Source organism: Lasiodiplodia theobromae (assembly GCF_012971845.1).
Source record: "Lasiodiplodia theobromae strain AM2As chromosome Unknown scaffold_12, whole genome shotgun sequence".
Taxonomy (NCBI): domain Eukaryota; kingdom Fungi; phylum Ascomycota; class Dothideomycetes; order Botryosphaeriales; family Botryosphaeriaceae; genus Lasiodiplodia; species Lasiodiplodia theobromae.
Window position 1 is genome coordinate 333618 of NW_023336322.1, and position 20163 is coordinate 353780.

At 52.6% G+C, this 20163-nt stretch overlaps 6 protein-coding genes across 6 annotated transcripts; 3 read left to right on the plus strand and 3 right to left on the minus strand.

Moving 5' to 3' along the window:
* Nucleotides 1-391: 391 nt before the first annotated feature.
* Nucleotides 392-1390, plus strand: LTHEOB_4563 (Short-chain dehydrogenase protein; the record flags this gene model as incomplete). The annotated part of the gene is made up of 1 exon (XM_035513611.1): nucleotides 392-1390. One exon carries the CDS (start codon nucleotides 392-394, stop codon nucleotides 1388-1390), a length of 999 nt encoding a protein of 332 aa, XP_035374612.1.
* Nucleotides 1391-2348: 958 nt separating this feature from the next.
* On the minus strand, nucleotides 2349-3944 carry LTHEOB_4564 (uncharacterized protein; the record flags this gene model as incomplete). The annotated part of the gene is made up of 1 exon (XM_035513612.1): nucleotides 2349-3944. One exon carries the CDS (start codon nucleotides 3942-3944, stop codon nucleotides 2349-2351), a length of 1596 nt encoding a protein of 531 aa, XP_035374613.1.
* Nucleotides 3945-5550: 1606 nt separating this feature from the next.
* LTHEOB_4565 (Glycosyl hydrolases family 18) lies at nucleotides 5551-6872 on the plus strand (the record flags this gene model as incomplete). The annotated part of the gene is made up of 3 exons (XM_035513613.1): nucleotides 5551-6411; nucleotides 6467-6636; nucleotides 6695-6872. 3 exons carry the CDS (start codon nucleotides 5551-5553, stop codon nucleotides 6870-6872), a joined length of 1209 nt encoding a protein of 402 aa, XP_035374614.1.
* Nucleotides 6873-7263: 391 nt separating this feature from the next.
* On the minus strand, nucleotides 7264-8130 carry LTHEOB_4566 (uncharacterized protein; the record flags this gene model as incomplete). Its single annotated transcript, XM_035513614.1, has 3 exons — nucleotides 7264-7339; nucleotides 7497-8062; nucleotides 8122-8130. The coding sequence occupies 3 exons, from the start codon at nucleotides 8128-8130 to the stop codon at nucleotides 7264-7266; spliced, it is 651 nt and encodes a 216-aa protein (XP_035374615.1).
* Nucleotides 8131-9809: 1679 nt separating this feature from the next.
* LTHEOB_4567 (Arylsulfotransferase) lies at nucleotides 9810-13518 on the plus strand (the record flags this gene model as incomplete). The annotated part of the gene is made up of 4 exons (XM_035513615.1): nucleotides 9810-10848; nucleotides 11527-11627; nucleotides 11681-13258; nucleotides 13492-13518. 4 exons carry the CDS (start codon nucleotides 9810-9812, stop codon nucleotides 13516-13518), a joined length of 2745 nt encoding a protein of 914 aa, XP_035374616.1.
* A 3241-nt stretch (nucleotides 13519-16759) lies between these two features.
* On the minus strand, nucleotides 16760-18637 carry LTHEOB_4568 (Het domain-containing protein; the record flags this gene model as incomplete). Its single annotated transcript, XM_035513616.1, has 1 exon — nucleotides 16760-18637. The coding sequence occupies one exon, from the start codon at nucleotides 18635-18637 to the stop codon at nucleotides 16760-16762; it is 1878 nt and encodes a 625-aa protein (XP_035374617.1).
* Between the last annotated feature and the right edge of the window lie 1526 nt (nucleotides 18638-20163).

The window sequence follows — 20163 nt, forward strand, 5'->3', positions numbered from 1 at the left end:
TTGCTAGGGTATGTGTAGTTACAGGCATCTTAGTTTCGCAGGTAAATTGAGACACGCCGGCCCGATTAATTCAATAAAGAGTCCTAAAATTTAGAAGGCAACGTTAGTTGGAGACATTCAGTACGGATGCGTTAAAAGTCCAAGTCGTTCCCTATTAGAAAGGTAAAGCTTAACGGTCGCGGGCTCAGGCGGGCGGGAATGCGCCCGGTCCTATAAAAGAGATGGTACATCGTCGTCCACACTATGAGTAGTCGAAATCTGTTTATTCGTAGACCAAAAGTATAATTAAATCACTTGTGAGTTGCCTTCTACCACCGAAATCAATATCCCGTTTCTCTCCAGTCCAATCTTTTATCATTCCTCCAGTGTCACAAATCGGAACAGAAGCAACATGAGTTCTCGATGGGCCTCAGCGCATGAAAACACCAGGGGAGCTGGCGATGCTCGTCCTACTGCCCTCCAGATCGTCGAGGATGAAGGCTTGCGGGGCAAGCTGACAGACAAGGTTATTCTCATTACCGGCTGCTCCTCCGGTCTCGGCGTTGAAACGGTACGCGCCCTTGTGCGAACGGGAGCTACCATCTACGCGACCGCACGATCCTTGGAAAAGGCTCAAGACGCGCTTGGAGGCCTTGCCAAGTTAGACCGTGTCCATCTTCTCCATTTGGATCTCAACTCGCTTTCCAGTGTCCGGGCTTGTGCCAGCGAGTTTCTGTCCAAGGGCCGGAAACTCAATATCTTGATTTCCAACGCCGCTGTGATGGCTACTCCTGATGGCCGCACCACGGATGGATTCGAGACGCAGTTTGGTGTCAATCACCTGGCTCACTTCCTTCTCTTCTGGCTTCTGAAGCCGACCCTCCTGGAATCGTCTACTCCCGCGTTCCAGTCTCGAGTCGTAATCGTCTCTTCTAGTGCGCACCGCGGCTCCGAAGTCCACATCGACAACATCAATCTCATCGGCGAGTACGACGGCTGGAAGGCCTACGGCCAAAGCAAGACAGCTCTCATCTGGACCGCCAACGAGATCGATCGGCGCTACGGCCACAGAGGATTGCACGCTGTGAGCCTTCACCCTGGCGGAATTGCCACCGGTCTCCAAGTCCACATTCCCGAAGAGCAAAAGCAGGCCTGGGCGAATTCGGAGGCTCTTCTATCCACGTGGAAGAATGTCGAGCAGGGAGCAGCCACCACAGTCTGTGGAGCTGTTGCGGCTTGCCTTGAAGGCCGGGGAGGCCTATACCTTGAGGACTGTCAAATCGCAGGCCCTTGGAATCCTGCGACGGGAATAACAGGCTCAGGCTATGCACCCTGTGTGCTTGATGAAGAAAAGGCGGCTAAGCTTTGGAGCAAATCCCTGGAGCTTCTGGATTTGGACAATGACCGGTAAAATAGAGACACGGTAGCATCTAATCTATTCTCTATCCCTGATTAAGTGCTTTTTTAGAGACTCGATGATTTGATGGTGCTTGTTCCCCACAGGACCTTTACTTTACAAGTAGCAAAAGCAGCTGTAATGGTTAGTCTTGGGCCTGATGAACAAATCTTCACGTCATGCGCCAGGGGAGCAGGGTACACGCGTTGTGATGCTCACTACTACTACCTGAGTATCACCGAAGGCGGCTCAGCGGGTAGCAACCGTATGTAACGGCAGGCTTCTTCCTCTAAAACTCCAAACACCAAGAAGGGTGGAAGACCTCCGGGCATTCTTTGGTTAGGGTAAGAGAAGAGGGTAAGAGTAAGCGATGACTCTCAATGAAGTGAGCACTGCGTGTGCGAAGGCCATGTTACTAGCAATGCCTCGATTGCTGTCGTTGGAGATGGACCACCAGGGTCGAAGATATCTAAGAACGAGATGATGGCAGAAGAGAGAAGGGCGTGGCAAGCTTATATTAAAGAGGTTATGCTGGAGTGGGAGACTGGTAAGCTGAGATGCTCGTGGGGAGAAACAGCGGAGCTCTGGCTGAGTTGGATAACGCGTAATGAATATACAGCACGCCCTACTGCCGTGTTGTTACATTGCTGAAGTTGAAACGGACTGGGTGGCATGGTACGCCGCCATGAAATGGCCAGTGTAAGCCCAACGAGGTTGGGTAACAATGGAGATTAACCGAAGCGCAGTTTTTGAAGAAGTTTTCAGGTCTGATAATCTTTGCTGGTGTGTGACCAGGCGAGGAGGCCACCGTTGTGGAGCCTCTTTTTCAGTCAATGGTCGCAGTGTCTGACACAGCTGACAAACTTCCATAATTGTCAGTCTCGTCACTAGTCTTAAATTAGTAAATAGTGCTCCCCTGCAATGTATTGTGTGTGCTGTGTGGTGCTGAGGCTGTGGGTATATGATGCCTCATCTACGAAATACCAGCCAACCGCTCGGCAACGGCGTTCATACCCGGCGGCCTTCCCACCAACAGCTCGACCGCGTTCCCCACGACGGCGTTTTCATCATCTGGCGCCTGGCCAGTAAGCTGCCTCGATGCCTTGAGATCTGAATCCGCTCTTACAAGCAACACCGAATCCTCTTTCTCCCAGCTGCTCGTCTCCACGGCGACAAGAAACGTGTTGAAGCCCGGCGACTGCTTCCCAGCGCCTATGCTCGAAGCACGATGCCTATCGATACCCGCCTCGATATGGGGGCTGCATGGAAAGATACGGTGGTGATGACGTGGTTTTCGGGCGGCGTGTGGGAGGTAGCCGACGCTGAGGTCCGGGCGTGCAGCTTGCTCTCCCCGGAAGTGTTGGATGCTGGTGGCGAGGGTTGGCGCGCGGTGAAATTCCAGTACAACGGTAGTATCAGGAGAGAGGTGAATGAGGAGGTCAGAAATGAAGGACCGAGCTAAGGTGATGAGGGCGTTGTCGTCGGCGGTGGATCCTGTAAGGTCGTATACCAAGTAGTGTAGCTCAGCGTTGGAAAGGGATGCTGTAGTGGTCATGTTGTGTACTACAAGTGCATGGTTTCTAGCAAAATCGCCAGCAGAGTCGCCAGTAGACTCACTAGCAGAGTCGCCAGGAGAGTTGCTAGGAGAATTGCCGGCAGAGTCGTCCTTGAAATATGACTGGATTTGAGGTGGTGCTGCAGCGATCGCGCTTTCCTGATTGTCCGCTTCCGCCTTACTCACCCCTCCCGCCTCACCTTTTATCTTCTCCACCCACGCCCAATCTTTCCCATCTCTCTCTTCACCGCTCTGAACCCACACCTTCCCCATCTCGGACCCCAACGCCCCCCACGACCGCACCCGCACCGCAAGCACCTCCGTCCTCTCCAACGCCAACTCCCCTCCCATCTCAACCTCCAAATCCCACGGCACGCGCACACTTCTCTCCCTCCCACCCCGCTGAAACCACACCAGCAACGGCCCCTCCAGCTCCTCCCCCGTCCTCCTCCCCCCTTCCTTCTTCCCCGCCACAACCACCACAACCAACAACCCCCTCGCCCTCTCCCCCGCCGCCGCCCCAAACCGCGGAATGCTACTCGGCGTCCCGCGCCGCGCAGCAATCTCGCGCTTCTGATGCCTTACGCACGCCAGCATATCCACGTCGTCCGCCTTACTGCCCTGCGGCGGCGGCGCGTCGTACACGTCGAAGCGCGGCGGGGCGCCTGCCTCGTTGCGCAGCTGAGACAACAGATCAGCGCTGCCGCCGCCGATGACGAGGCGCGCGATGGACACGACGGCTTCCCACGCTGCGGCGGGGTCGTCATTCGGAATGGGCGTGGCGGAGTAGATTTGGAGCGAAGTGGCGGGCTGCGGCGGCGGCGGCGGCGGCGGCGGCGGCGGCATTGACGATGAGGAGGAGGAGGAGGTGGTGGTGGTGGTGGGATTTCTGAGCCAGACGGTGTGGGCGCGGCGGCCCGCGTGATCGGTGGTCGGGTGGACGTGCCATTGTGGGGTGGTTGCGGGGAGGCGCTTGCGGGGCGCGGGGTTGTTCTTGACGGGGTCGGGTGACATTGTTTTTGCGTGGGTTGATGGAGGAATGGGAGAGGGAGGCCTTGTGCGCGGGCGACAGAGGTACTGTTTCGGTGGTGAGGAGGATTGCGGAAGATTGTGGCGGCGGAACGACGTCACGGAGGTCCTTAAATGGCGAGGGCACCGCCACGTGGCGGGTGTGGCGGAGGCAGGAACGAACACCAGGAGGGATCACTGCGCGATATGTCGAGTATTCTATGCGTCATATCATGGCAGTTAAGACCTCGCCACTTAAAATACAAGGTTTTGTGCAAAGCCCACTTTATCACGCGTAAGCTTTTAGAGAGTAAGGAAAACGGGGTGAAAAACCTTCCGGGGATATTACTAAATGCACCTCTTTTCAATGCGAAAACCCCAAATGCACCCATCTGGTCTAAATGCACCTCTTTCTACCCTTACTACGTTTGAAGTTGTTTAGATACCTTGTTTGGCTGGAGTAACGCCTGGGCCGCCCGTGCGTTGCCCGTTCGTCGCTCTAGCTACTGCGCCACTGGTGCCTAACTAGTGCTTGCACGGTTTAACGGTACGTCGCGCCGCGTCGCTGGGGCTTATGCTAGTAATTCACCATCGCCGAACAAGGTATCTAAACAACTTCAAACGTAGTAAGGGTAGAAAGAGGTGCATTTGGGCCAGATGGGTGCATTTGGGGTTTTCGCATTGAAAAGAGGTGCATTTGGTAATAGCCCCAAACCTTAATATCGTGTGAAGATCGCCCGTAGTGGAACGGGTCTCGGCTCGGGCCGGCGGGAGCGCAAATCGAACCTAGGAAGCTCAAGCCATCCTTGGTATAACGTTCACGCTATTGTTTTTCAGTTGCGCTATTTCCATAGCTAGCAGCGAATAAGACGCGGGCTCCGCAAGACGCTGCAACCGTCCGAACGCCCTGGCCGAGTGTTCGTGTCAATACAGCTACGCCACCAACACTTTGTACTGTTGGCTCAAGACAGAGCCTTACTCAGCCTGGCGCAACACAAACTGCATCGACAAACCTCAAGACATCTGCGAACTCTCTTTATGCAAATGATCAATTGATGCGCCACAGTCACCTCGTCAGGGTCACCTGCGAACCCCCCTGTAGATCAGACGGCTTCCCTCCTTTATTCGATCCCACTATCAGTAAATCAATGGGTTTTGCTCGCTCTCCAGATTTCGTCATCGGTCATGATGTAAGACTTCGCAACATCCAGGCTTTCAGCCGCATCCTCTGGCGGGTCTGCAATCGAACAACACCTTCACACCATTGCTACCTTGGAGGTCATTAATCTTGGCCAACACTTCTTAACCCCATGACTCTGTGTTTCTCTGTAGCAGATCGATCCGACGAGACAATCAAGTCAAGATCAGTCGCCAAACTCGGCGTATTCTAGTCCTTCTTGAGCTCAAGGTGCGAATAGATCTCAGCCATCGTAATGGAAAGGCTCTAGAGGGGATCTCCTTGTTGAGTCAGGCTACGAAGGGTGGATTTCAACTACGATCGGGGTGAAGTTTGGTAGTTACCTCAACGTAAATTGACCCTAATCCGCTTCGTCCCTTCTCAACGACCAATTCGGACATCAACTCTTCCCTCACGCTGAATTCAACGCTCGCTATGATGGTTCAATCGCAGAGTTTTCTTAGATATTTTCTGCCTTTCCTGATTCTGCAATTCCTTTCCTCCAATCAAGTTCTTGCCAGCCTCGGTCCCTCTTCTGGAAAGTCTGCAGCCGACGTGCAGCAACGCATCATCGGCTACTACCCAGGATTTAACCACAATGAAAGCTGCGGCATGGAGTTCGACAAAATCCCTGCAGAGAACTTTACGCACTTGAACTTTGCATTCGGCTACATCAATAATTCAACTTTTGAGATCGAACCAAAGGAAGGTTATGACGCCCAGCTGTTTTCCAACTTCACAAGCATCAGAAGCAGAAACAAGGATGTCAAGTTGATGATCTCTTTGGCACAATTGTCCGGCAACAGCACATCTGTGTTTTCGAGCATAGTCGCGTCGAGCTGCAATCGGCAGAAGTTCATCGAGCGACTGATCTGTTTCATGAATCGCTACTGTTTCGACGGTGTCGACTTTGACTGGGAATTCCCCGGTGATCCCGCTACCGGAGGCAATAACAGCGATCGCGACAACTACGTACTGTTGGTCAAGGAGCTCAGATCGACGCTTGCCCAGATTCCCAACAAAGACTTCGTCATTTCCTTCACTGCTCCCACCCCAACCTATTATCTGGGCATGTATAACCTGACGGAAATGATGAAGTACGCAGACTTCATCAACTTCATGGCCTACGATGTGGTCAACGCCAACTGGGGCACCGATAAGCACATCTACGCGCACACCAATCTGACCGAGATCAACAAGTCTCTCGCCTATCTATTAGATAATGGCGTCCCTTCGAAACAGATAAACCTCGGCCTTGCATTCTATGGTAACTCGTACCAACTGTCAGACACCTCGGTAAGCTCTGTACATTTCACTTCCCCACTTCAGGTCGATACTGATCCCGCAAAAGTGTGCCGTACCAGGATGTCCATTCCAGGGCCCAGGCAAAGCAGGCTCATGCTCCGAAGCCGGCGTGCTCACCTACAAAGATATCATGGGTGTCATCCAGGCGGACGAACTTGCGCCACAATGGGATACCGAGGCCGCCGTCAAATACATTCATTGGGACAACGACCAATGGTAGAGTGGCATTTCAGACGACTCATGCAGCGATTTGGCTAACAAATAAATCCTGCAGGGTCGCGTACGATGACAAGGACACGTTCAAGCAGAAGATCGAGTGGGGAAACGGGAAGGGTCTCGGTGGCGTCCTTATTTGGTCCATCAACGACGATGACCAAAACCTGTCGGCGCTTCGCGGAGTCGTCGATGCCCAGGCCATGCTCGCTTCCAATACCACTGTTGATGGGCAGTAGATGCTGAAAGGAGAGTGATGGTGGTGACTACCTGGTCAGCTCATGCTGCGGGAAGCGACAGGTTGGCGTCAAGTCAGGATCCACCGGCTGGAGCACGTGCGCGCAGAGTTTCACAAGCAGATAGAGCACGCTCTGCTACCGTGTTGTAGCATCTCTGAAATTGAAGCGGACTGGGCGGCATGGTAGGCCGCCATGGAATGGCCAGTGTGATCCCAGCGAGGTCGGATAATGATAGAAATTTGCTGCAGTGTAGATCTGAATCACTATGTCTTTAGTATTTTCTAGTAGAATGAGTGGATTGAAAGACACGAGTTGATTTCAAGGCCGTGCTATTTTTGTCTTGTGAGAGGTAAAAGCTCTATCCTTGAGTCTTCCTTTCCCGTTCTTTCTTCTACTTCAAGAGAATCTTTAGGAGAGTCCACACGTGCGTAGTCTTGGCTGATACGATGCTGCCCCTCATCGTCTCCCTGTGCGACATCATCAATCAGTCGCTCCCTCGATTCTTCGGAATCTCCGCTCTTCGAGCCTAGGAAGACAAGAATTTGTCTAGCAATAGGATAGTCTCCGCTAGACTCAGCCCACCTATCTTTCACGCGTTCCCAACCCCCTTCAGGAATTCCATACCCGAGCTTGTGACAGACCAGGCCACAGAGAGCAATCGAATATCCGAACGCTTGTGTCAGCGTCACTGGATCCTCAAAGATGATAATAGAAGCAAAGACGAGTAGAATGTCCTTGAGGACACCGCATAGAGTCAGGACGACCGCAGAAGTCTTGCCTATCAAAAAGACAACAGAAACGTTAAGAAGGAAAGCGACGCAGGCGTTGGCAAGTAGGATCAAGGGTCCGACTCTGTAGATGTCTGCCATCGCCAACGTAGGCAGCTCCCAAATAAGGGTCGCAACGCCGTTCATGAGAGCGCAAGCGGGAGCGAAGTAGTAGAGAGAAACCAGCGGGTCCATGTTGAAATCGGATGAGCTAAGCAGTTTCTGCACCATCACCAGCCGAATGGCTTCGAAAACGATGCCGGACATCTGGATGAAGACTCCAAGCATGTCAAGTTTGATCTCACCGAAGGATGCGATGACGACGCCGATGACAATAATGAAGACTTTGCCGAGGGTGGAGAGGTTTACTGGAGCTACTCGGAGAGCCCACGAGGCTAGTAGTGTTGCTATGGCGGTCGTAGCCTGCATAAGTCAGCTAACACTTTTCAAGACTTACGGTGTGAAGGAGCTTTAAAACACACCTTTAGCATTTGGATGAAGGAGACGCTTAAGTATAGGTATGCGACATTACCGCAGACAAGAGAAAGAGAATAAAAGATAGCAATAGGTACGATAGCCTTGAGATACACCTGTGCGGTCATCGGCGCAGCATGCCTTGAGTCCAAAACCTTGGTGCAGTGGGCTAGGACCTGAGTCATAGCAGCTGCGAAGAATAAATGCCAAGTTGTTAGAAACAGTGCTTAGCTACATTAGCTTCATCTTTTATTCTTATTAAATAGACTCGTCCTTACGAAACTCAAACTGTGCTGTGTGTAGGATCCACTTGTTGAACAGGATGACACCTGAGCTTGCAGCGATCCATGATCTTAAAAATAGTCAGCATACGGTTTGTATTTGAAATTTTTTCCATGACCTACATCACATATACAGCAGCGGGTACAGATGACTTCCGGTCCCCGCTCTGTATGACTGGAGCTGGGAGAGAACGTTCCGAAGAAAGGTCAGATGTATCAGAACCTTCAGCGGTTTCAGTTAAACTATTCGATTCGGCTGATGGCATGGCTGAGGTATTTTCCATTTAGGAATGGCAAAGAGATGAAAGCAAATGTGTAATAGCGCTAGATAAGATCTCAAGCTCTGCTGATTTAGTAGCCAGTAGAAGTCCGATAACGGCGAATAAACCGTACGCGATCGACAGGATTCTAGTGCCCTGAGACATCCCAACCGAATGCCGTGTGATATCTCGATCCCTTCAGGCGATGCCGCCCAATCGGTTAAGCAGAATCTCGGTAAGCTTGTATTACTCACCCACGTGCGGCTTGGCGCCCAGCTCGCTACATTAGGCCAAGACATGACCTGGGGGAAGGTGAGGGGATCTGATAACGTACCATCCAGTGAGTGGATCTGATAACGTACTATACAGTGGGAACGACCTCGTATAATCTCACCTGAATTACCAAGTAGTTGCCGCCTCGGAAGCACTCGGCACACCTCGGCATACCTCAGCAGAGTTAAGTCCCATACCAAAGTCGACTTTTTAGGGTCCGGGTTGGGTGGTTAGGGTAAAGTAGTTTGAATGCCGGTTAGAGGATTGGGTTATACACATAAGAGATCTATCTTTGGGTAATTGCGCACCCCCAATTCCCTTTCAAGTAGAAACTCTAGCGGTGCTGGTGACAAGCCGTTACCGCGGAGGTGGCGAGTAAGATATTAGCCCCAATGTGAGAGAGGGTTGCATTTACATCCTTGTAGGTGGACCAGATTCGTATTTCGTATACGGGTAAATATGACCTCGTTCCTGTAGGATCCAGGTGGGACGCAGTATCATCGATACCGTGCCGATTGAGGAAACAGTCCAGCGATTCTTGCCTTTCACCCATTCTCTCCCTTTCTTTTGCCAAACCCTTTCTGCAAAGCGATATACATATTTCGAGAGATGCTGAGGGAAAAGAACGAGCCAAACAGCGCCAGCGCAATGAACTCCATTATCGCGTTTGCGAAACAAACTCTTGTTTCAGCCGCGATTATCCTCGCAGTTTCTCTTTCGCTCATAGTATACTCGTTGCCGCAACTACCTCCCCCGTCTCTGCAATCGAATCGAAATGACGAATATGGGATCGGGATAGCATGGTCTGGCCAGAACGCAACACCGCCTGGCTCGTATTGTGACTCTATTCCTGATGGTTTCTTCGACGACGTCCAAATCGTCATGAAGACAGGCACTTCCGAGATCCACGACAAGCTTGCAACGCATCTACTTAGCAACTTGCAGTGCGTCCCTGACCCCTTGATCTTCTCCGACGCGGCTCTACGTCTCGGCCCGTACGACATCCACGACGCGCTCAGCGACCTCCCAGAAGCGTACACCAAGTTCGTGCCAGAATTCAGCCTCTGGCGAGAGTTGCGACACGCGCTCGCTCAAGGCCGCCCAGTCTCCTCGGTCAATATCGACTTCCGCCGGGCGTGGACGCTGGACAAGTACAAGTTTCTCCCCATGATCGACAAGACTTTCGCCCTCGTGCCGAACAAAAAGTGGTACTTCTTCATCGAGGCGGACACGTATGTCTTCTGGAGCACCTTTGCGCAATGGATACGCCAGTTGGACCCGGAGCGACACCTGTACCTGGGCAACCCCATGCTACATGGCGACGTGCTTTTTGCGTATGGCGGCGCCGGCTACCTGCTTTCCTCGGTCACGATGCGAAGGCTCCTCGATCACAGGCCACCCGGCGCGGAGACGGCCGGCAGCACAGAGTTTGGCGTTGACCTGCAGCATTTGTGTTGCGGCGACACGGGCCTGGCGTTGGCGCTGAGGAACGTCGGCATCGAGGTCACGTCGTATTGGCCGATGCTCAATGGTCACAACTGGGTTGATGTGCCGTACGGTCCGGGTCAATGGTGCCATCCGCTGGTGACGCTCCATCACATGAAGCCGGAGGATCTGACCCAGATGATGGAGATCGAGCAAAGCAGAGAGGATCCCGCGGCGCCCTTTCTCATGGAAGATCTGTTCAATAGTACAGTCGGACAAGAGCTGCCGACCGAACGTAGGGACTGGAACATTGGTTACGATGAGGTGCTTACGAGATGGAACGAGTACGATGACCAGGAGCGGTTTGAGGCGGGGACCTGGAGAGATGATATCCAGCAGAACTCGTACAGCTCGAAAGAGAGTTGTCGAAGGGCGTGTGAAGAGAGAGCTGATTGCGTTCAATGGAGCTATAGGGGGTACAAGTGCGGCCTTGGCCGTGTGTTCAGACTGGGGAAACCTGCGCCTCCAGCTGGCTCGAAGGAATTCTTTACTGGCTGGATACAGTCACGAGTCGACAGCTTGCGAAATGACACTCCGTGCATGGAACCGAAATGGATTAGGCATGGGTAAGGCATTGGGAGCATTATCAGCGTAGGATTGATAGACATGTATGCATCCGAATCCTTCAGATCCTGCAACGCCTCCCTGTAAAGTGGCAAACTCGCTTACTCGCAAAACCTGACTAGAGGTGGAGCCCCGATAACGGGCTTGGCTATTATAGCGCTTGTCTTTGGGAACGAGCAAAAAAAGGGCGGAGATTCGCATATCGGTGCGGGGTTACGCCTGCGACTCTGCCAAGAAGAAAATTCACGTACATGTTGAAATCACTCCGGTATTAAAGGTCGCATGAAATACAGGTTTATTGTGCTAATCAACTCTCTTAGAGTATCTGCATAGCTTCGGAAAGATGTATTATCATCCCAATATGACACTTATGAGCATAATCGTCCTCATATGTCACTCGGCGTTGGCGATGAACTACCTCGGAGATACGAGGAGTAGCTTGACACCTTTTTTTTCTGTTTGTTGCCATGGTGCCTCCCTCCATTCTCACGCCTCTGCTTACGGATACAGCGCCCCGATCTCTTTCCCGTGTCTCTTAACATCACGACAGTCGAGCCAGATCTTGTCACGCCCGGATATATCTTCACCGCGCCTTGGGGTTACAAGCTTCTCGACCACGACGTTGGTCCTCACATCTTCGACAACGACGGTGTATGAGCCCACGATGAAATCCAGACAATGGAATGCTGATATTTAGTCGATAGAATCTTGTTTGGTCTGGTGCAGGCACATTCGGTGGGGTGTACAGCAGTCATGGTCCGCACGTCTGCCAGTATCACGGTACCGACCACCTCTGTTACTATCAAGGCTGGCAAAGCAGAGGCCACTCACAAGGTGTTGGAATTATTGTGGACAGTACTTACCAAGTCGTCAAAACCCTCCGCCTCGCAGGTACTGCGGCTGCGCTATTTGACATGCACGAATTTCATCTCATTGACGACGGCAAAAGAGCCCTTTTCACGGCCTACCAAGCTCAACCGTACGACCTCTCACCGTATGGAATGTCCGAAAACATAGGTTGGATTCAAAACAGCCTTTTTCAAGAAATATCAGTAGAGACTGGTGAATTACTATTTGAGTGGAGGAGCCTGGACCATGAGGAAACTTCGCCAAAGTACGGTCAGGTCCTTCCTGGAGAGACGCTTGCCGGAGGGAAAGGGACAACAGCATCTGACGCTTGGGACTATTTCCACATCAACTCGGTCGACAAGAATGAGAATGGCGACTACCTGATATCTTCTCGTCACACCTCCGCTCTTTACTTGATCTCTGGACAGGATGGACGAGTTCTCTGGCATCTTGACGGCTGGCTGCTCTCAAGCCATTTCCAAAAGGATTTCTACTTTTCCAGCCAACACGACGCAAGATGGCAGCATTCAAATGCAACCCATACCACCATATCTCTGTTCGACAACGCCTACGACGAATTCAAACCGCACGACAACCAAACCCATCCTTACTCTCGCGGTCTCGTCTTCGTCCTAGACAACGAAGCCAGAACAGCAACCTTCAGCCACGAGTACATGCACCACGTCCCCAACGGGCCACCGATCCTCAGCGGATCCCAAGGCAACTTCCAGCCGCTACCAAACGGGAACGCCTTTCTCGGCTGGGGCGCGCAACCTTTCTTCTCCGAGCACCACCCCCTCAGCGGAGCGCCCGTGCTGCACGCCTCCTTCAACAATCCGACCGGCTCCACGACGAACTACAAGGCCCGCAAATACAACTGGACGGCCGTCCCAGCCCACGACCCGGCGCTCTGGAGCTTTTCGTACAACGGCACCGCGACGACGTTCTACGTCTCGTGGAACGGTGCCACGACGGTGCAGACGTGGCGCTTCTACGTGTCTGATGATAGCGTCGAGGGGCCGTGGCGGCGTGTTGGCGAGGCGCGAAAAAGAGGCTTCGAGACGGTGCTGCGGTGGGACGGCTTCGCGCTGTGGGCGTTTGCGGAGGCGGTGGATGGTGAGGGGGTTGTGCTGAGGAGGTCGGGCGTTGTTGAGGTGTTCGTGCCGTCGGAGACGCTGAGACAGGCTTGTGACTTCAACGGCTGCGTGGAAATTCCGCGGGTTGGTGGTGGGGACTGGAGCACCTTTGAAGTGAGCGGGTCCGGAACGCAAGAGGAAGCTTTTGGCTCTGATTTTGCTTTTGACGGAAAGTCGCATTATCTACCGGAACAAGCTCAAGATAACTTTAGTGGCTTTAGTGTAATGCTGGTGCTAGGGTTCATTCTTAGTACCGGCATCTGCATAGCTGGGCTAGGTGTCTGGTTATATGGAAAGGTGCGTAGTAAACTACAGATAAAATATACGAAGCTACACGTCGAGTTATCAGATATTAGTAGTAGTAGATAAATTTTTTTTCTTGATATAGCTTTCTCTACTTTAAGATACAAGCTAAAAGTATTTACCTGATGCTCGGATCTACACCGGCGTGTGGATAATGGATGAAATGATACGTACTGGTGGCTTCTGGGCCCCGTTCAGAGGACGTGATTTTGTAATGACTGGGCTAGATAGCTGAGGTTGAGAACAGATTCTAGGTTCAGCTGAGAATGGCGATATACAGAGTGTACTACTGTGGCGTAGTCTGGAAGGCTGATAGGTGCGGCCTCTCAGCCTTGCTTGGCTTAGCTTTGGTTGTACATACACACTTCAGGTTTTAAGCCATGTCGTCACATCGCATACCATTTTCCATCCGCTGCCAAATTATTTTCAAGCTCTTTGACTACCCAGATATAATCGTGCCTTACCTACGCGCGTAAATACGTTTCGAATACCCACGGAAGTATAAATCTCCTAAAACACGGGAAGGCTTTCGAACGGATCAGCTGCAGAGTGTAGCAGAGTGGCGTCACATACGCATTGAGAAAATGATACGTAAGTTTGAGCACTGCATTAACTCATGCCGTCGTACAAGAACATTCTCATACACTTGCTTTTACGGCTAATTTCAAATGGATGTGTCATGTTTTAGAGCTAGAGTTTCTATTTTTCACACCGGAACACTCGGCATTGTACCTTTGCAGGACCCCTTGCTTGTGTTCCCTCATCCAACCGGTCAATAACTTTGAACGAGACACTTTAGGGTTCTGAGGCGACTGTAGAAGATAAATACGATCCCCGTTACCATCGCTGCCCCCAAATTCACTTGCTACAATCAGACCTTTTCGCTTGTTGGATTTGTCACACAGAAATCACTGAATCTTCTTCATGGAATCTTTGCCAATCACTAAATCATCGTCTGAGTTTGGTGTTTACACCGGCGTGTGGATAAACTGGTCGCACAGCCAAACCCTTGGACGAACACTCACCCTAAACCGTCAAGATGGCGATCTGTTGATTGCTTTTGTGGCCCTTTTTGTTACCATCGTTGGTACAAGCTTTTGGAGAGTCACCTGTTTTGCAATTCACTACTACTATTCCTCAGAAGCACCACAAGACGGTGTTCATCACCAGAGGCAAGCAATCTTACGAAACGCTGCTAATGGTGCCAGCGGCTTATGGCACCTGATTCAGAGTGTCTGGGCATGGAGAAAAAGTGGAACCAGGCCACTGATGCGAGTGATTCCAGTCATTCTTTGTGCAGCCTTCTGCGTCTGCGCATTCGGAGCAGCCAGTGGCTTCTCGTCGAAAGTCTCCACCAGTATGGGCAATGAAGTCCTCATATCCAGCTCCGCCTTTGGGATTCCCGACAGAACAAATATGTCCGCGGTGGACATTTTAACGAAGCAATACCCCCTCACTGCTAGACAGGTAATTTCGTACACCACCTATGCTCAGCAATGTTATACGAATGAGTCAAACATTGCGAGTTGCGGTGCTTTTGTCAAACCACATTTGGCCTCGCAGATCATTCGAAATTCGTCCTGTCCATTCGCACCCAAAATCTGCCACAGTGATAGCAAGAACATCTATCTTGACACCGGTCTCCTCAACATCCACGACGATTTCGGGGTGAATGTTCCGCCGAACCAACGCTTTCAATTCAGGACAACAACCCATTGCGCCCCGCTCAAAACAACAGGATACAAAGAACATATCCCAGCAACAAAAGATACTTCGCCAGATGGCTCTCAGTACATGAAATCAGCATATACGAAGTATATGTATGGGCGGTCATTAATAGCTGGGAATTCAACAAATGCAACGTGCGAATATCCTGACCGTTCACCTATTGCATCTGGAAGCAAGGGGATCATGTCCTATACGATAGAGTAATTTGCAAAAATCCCCCCCCCCCTGCATTACTAGTGATAGCTGACCTCTTCCATTAGGACTCGATCAGCCTATCCACAGAATGGTACATTTTCAAGCCTGACCTCCATGTTCATTCCCAATGACGACCTCATGCTTCCGGATGCAGATCTCGACCTAGTGTTTCTTGCAGCAAATCAAATCATATATGCTGGACCTGTAGACGACCCATGGTACTCTGCGCACGATTCCTTGGGATTTGCATCAGTACGGGGATTAAATACATCAGAAAGTGATGCTTTGCACGTCTATTGGAGCGATGAGCCAGTCACAGTTCTTGGATGTGCAAAGCAATATCAGGTCTGCAGTCCCGGGTTGCCGAAGGAGCGACGCTGTACCTCACTCGACGGACGCATCAACCTGGAAGCCAACGCCAGAAATATTGTGCAAAGCGAGCACGAGGCTTTCTTACTGGATTTTTATCTAACTTCGCGGATCTTAGCTTTACCGCAGCTTGAAGATATAATATCGGTATTGGGGTCCTCATCGCTGGCCTCTTCATACACCTTATCAGGTGGCTTGCAAGCCGCACTTCCGGACAATCAGTGGCAGCTAGATGTGGAGCGTTGGCATTCTATATACCTCTCCAGCATGCAAGGCTCCGCTATTGACACAGCTGAAGGCCCATCTGATCCAAAGCTACGGAACATGATGCAAAAGCCTCGAAACAAAGAGGAGAAGGAACTTTGCAGAGTTCAGGTATGAATCCCCGTAAAGAGCTGCAGAGATTCTACGTTATCAATATTGACGAACCCCTTTAGAAGTTTTTGTCCAACAACCACACCAACTTCTCGGTTTTCGGACTTTCACTGATCTTTACATTCGGTATCATCACCATCTTACTCTCATGGTTCATCGAGCCTGTAGTTGCCTTTATTCAGAAGCGCCGTAATCTTGACGCTTACGCACGTCTGGAGTGGACAACGAATGAGGTACTCCAGCTACAGCGTATGGCTCACGAGCAATTGACAATGGGAACATGGTCCGCTTGCGACACGGAGGTACCGATCACAGAAAGGGGAGAGAAATTAGCCGTACTGGACTTGGGCAACTTGAAGCACCCACGCCTGGTGGCGCCTCCCAAAGGGTTTGAACATGAGCTGGCAGAGCCTAAGAGGAATGATCCCGAGACAGGGAGACAGGAGCCGGAGGTGGAACAGGGTACTGGTAACTCGACGGCGGGAAATGATTGAAATGAACTGACTTCCTGGTACACTTCGACTATATCAATCTTGGCGTTGGCATTTCCTTTCCATCATGGTATGGTAGTTGGCAAATACATGCGGTATAGACGAATGACAATAATATTCCATAGTCTTGTCATCTAAGCTACCAGGTCTAGGTATTACGGCTAAGTGCCGTACGACTTGTAATAAGCTTACTCGTTTTCCCCTAGCGTGTGTTTCTTGTTATTTAGACTTCTGTCTCTTAGAACTCTTTCTTCTTTAGCAGCTTCATTTCGTACATAGAATCATAGTCGAATTCTTATTCACTACGCTTCGTAACACCAGGCCGTGGCAGAAGTAATCACGAAATACAGACCTTGTGCATTTCGGCCAAAAGCTCTGAGTGAACCTCTTCCTCATCGTCGTTGTTCGCCCCACTTCGGGGGGATTTCCTGATCACCAATCTTGTTCCATATACGCAGCTCAGCGTATCTTCTTCCCCAGCTGTCTGGTGGATATTTCCACAGACACCCAGACAAAGCTGCTGCTCATCTCCCGGTAGGTTCGGTCCGGTGCACAACACAAAATTGCAGCGGTACTTCCCCGTCTCCATATGCGTCCTCGAGACAGCGAAGCTCTCGTCGCCGCACCGCATCACCCAGTGCTCTCCTTCAGCACCAGTAAACTCCCTGGCACCGTCCTCATCGACCCCAGCACCCCCCTCCAGCCGGTAAACACAGAAGTAATCCACCAACCCCTCCGGCGTCACCACCGCCGAAGCACTGGTATTCATATCCCTCCCACCCCTCTCCTGCCCCGTCGCCACCGTCATAAACGTCTTCGGCGCCCACCCGAATCCCTGCGTCCCCAACTTCGGCCCGGACAAAAACACAACACTCTTTGGAACCTTCCCCACCTCCAGCAGCAACCTCTCCATCCTCCCCTCCACCGGCGCATCCAGCACCCGCCTTGCGCCCTCGGCGTCCAACAACAAACTCACAATCGCCGGAATCTCATCCGACGCCCGGCTCGTCGCCCTCCACCGCAGCGCGCGCGCCACATCCGCAAAGGTGAGGCTATTATTGCCATACCGCCGCATCTTCGTCAACCGATGCACCTCCCCCGCCAACCCCGCCAACACCGGATCCGCCAACAACTGCTCCTCCCGCGGCAGAACATCCCCCAACGGCACGACGCCATCCCTCATCACGAACAACAACCTCCTCGCCAGCAGCGCCTCCTGCAGCGTCCATAGCCGCCGCATCCACGGCGCGGACAGGACGCGCAGCAGGACTTCTTCGCTCGATGCGTCTTGTGAGCAGGCCTCGATACTTGCGTCCCGGACGACCACATACTCCGCGTCGCGGTACGCCTGTCCCATGAGCTTGAGGGCTTGTTGGCGGGCTGCTGGCTGCTTGGGCACGCACAGCGCGTCGAGCCAGAACCGGCCTTCGCTGGATGGCAGCAGCGCTTGCGCGAGCGCAGCCAGCTTCCAAAGCTGGCAGGCGGGGAGACCGGTTTCGGTGTTGCTGCCCATGCCGTCGGTCCAGACGTGGGAGATGGCGACGTAGGGGCCGTCGGAGGTCAGGGCCACGGCGAGTTTTTCGTCGCCGGCGGTGGTGGTGGTGGTGGCTTCGGCGGCGCGGGGGAGGCGGATGACGGGGATGGCACCGGCGGCGAGGGCGGCGGTGACGGCGGCGCGGGGGGGCTTGATGTAGGGGCAGGCGCATGCCTCGTCGGGCTTGCAGAGGATGCCGTCGGCGTGTTTGGGGACGTAGTTGTCGACGTCGACGGATTGGAGTAAGCAAGTGTACTCGGTGCATTTGTCGTGGCTCTCGCCGCGGTTGCGCGGGCCGCGGCGGAGGGCGTGGCGGAGGGCGGAGACGTTGCTGCGCTTGATGAGGTAGCGGACGGTCGAGGGGCACCATTCTTCTTCGTCGAGGGAGTGGCGCGGGTCGTGCCGGTCGGCGACGGGGACGTAGTTCGGGGAGGAGAGCGGGTAGAAGGCGAGGACGAAGTCCCAGGGCAGGGTGAAGTTCAGGGATTCGTCGAGGTCGGGGTTGAGGAATTGCATGGCGTTCGTCAGGGCCTCGCCGATGCAGCCGAGGAGGCAGAAGGTGGCGGGGATGAGATCGGCTACAGCGCCGTCGTATTCGAATGCTCGTGCGCTTTTGAGATGCTGGAGTGTTCGGTGGGCGTGGCTTATCATCTTCACTGCTCTTTCTCTGTACGAAAGCATGGCGGCGTGATCTTCTGTGGGGAGCTGGCTCTTCCAAGTCGACAGTATCGTTGGCACTTTATGCAAGCTGAGTACAGGGCGTCCGTCCCAGGATTGACAAATGAGCTCGCTTTCTGGCACCGGCTCCTCGAGGACTGCCTCTAAAAGACCAAAAGATAACCAAGCCTGCACGAAGGCCGCATGCTCGCGGTTAAACTGTAAGGGAATTTGCGTTCCTCGGATGGCACGATACTGCGTGAGAGGCACCACGGGATACCCATTATGCTGGAATCCCAGCCACAATGGATCTCGCGCAATAGCAGGCACGTATTCCAAGCCTGTGGTGGCTGGCAGGCTGGTGTGGCTGATGCTCCAAGTTTTTGTCTCCGACGAGAAAGTGGGGGCGGTGACAACATTGAGGGAGGAGGGTTTGACGTGTGCCATCCTTGTGGGCTTATTTCCAAAAAGTCCAATGGGAAAGAAACGAAGAGGTATGCGAAAATCCCAGTAGCAAGCGGAAAGGAACGGGCCGACGGGATGTCGATTACGCATGTCCTAAGCTTAAAAATTTCTTTGACGCTCCTGCCAGGCTACCCCGTTGTACCATCCTCGCGTAGATCTTAGGTGGGGAAAATATTAGCAGGCAGCAACACGCGAGCAGAATTCAGTCTCATTTTTCTCTGACAGCCTTCAAGCCGGCACAGGCAGCTGATTCGTAGAAGGCTGGTTGTTGTGGCTGCTTACTCGCCTTTCAGCGCTAACGCCACCGCGTCAGCTAGCCAATCAGATCGCGCTCATACCTCCTTCGGAGCACCCTCGCGCGTAATCGCGGATATCGCTCCCTCACAAGGAAGCGGACCCCACGCGGATGGCCTTGCCTTATCCTTATCGCTCAGCCAATCTTCTCCACTTGTGTACACTCCTGTTTCAGCTAATCAACATTCCTGTCGAGAGAAGAATTCACAGGGTCTTTGGACCAAAGGATAGGCGGAGGAAAGGCACTGCGACCGATGGCCAACATTCTCTGTGGCAGAGACTAAGAACAAAACGTAACTGATCCTTAGCAATTTCAAGTTGAAAGGGATCACACTTTTAGGCAGTAGATGTTATCGTCCCGGTCGCGAATACTACTTCTACATTTACGTTCGGATGGTTTTTTTCAACCACCCACAAGATAACTAAAGGATGAATTCGCAGAGGCGCTCGGCTACCATACCCCGCTTTATAACAGACCCCTGTAGTGCGTGTGAAGAAACTCTGCGAGGCAGCAGTACAGGCCGCGGCCTGGACGAATGACCTGTCCAATGGAATGCTTGCGCCGATGCGCCAAGTAAATGTGCACGCTACGCGGGTGAGACCACGCTTAACCAATCGAATCCCCCCTCGTAAGACATAGCCTCTCGCGAGAGCTGAAGGGCGGCCACACGGCATTCATTCGCTGCCTCGCCCTCAGCTATGTATGCGAGTCTGCCCGGGCTCAGCAGGCAAGATGCAGCCCATTCTGGCCCGAGGAGAGAAGTGGAGCAGTCTTTTCTCAGCCTCGTCAT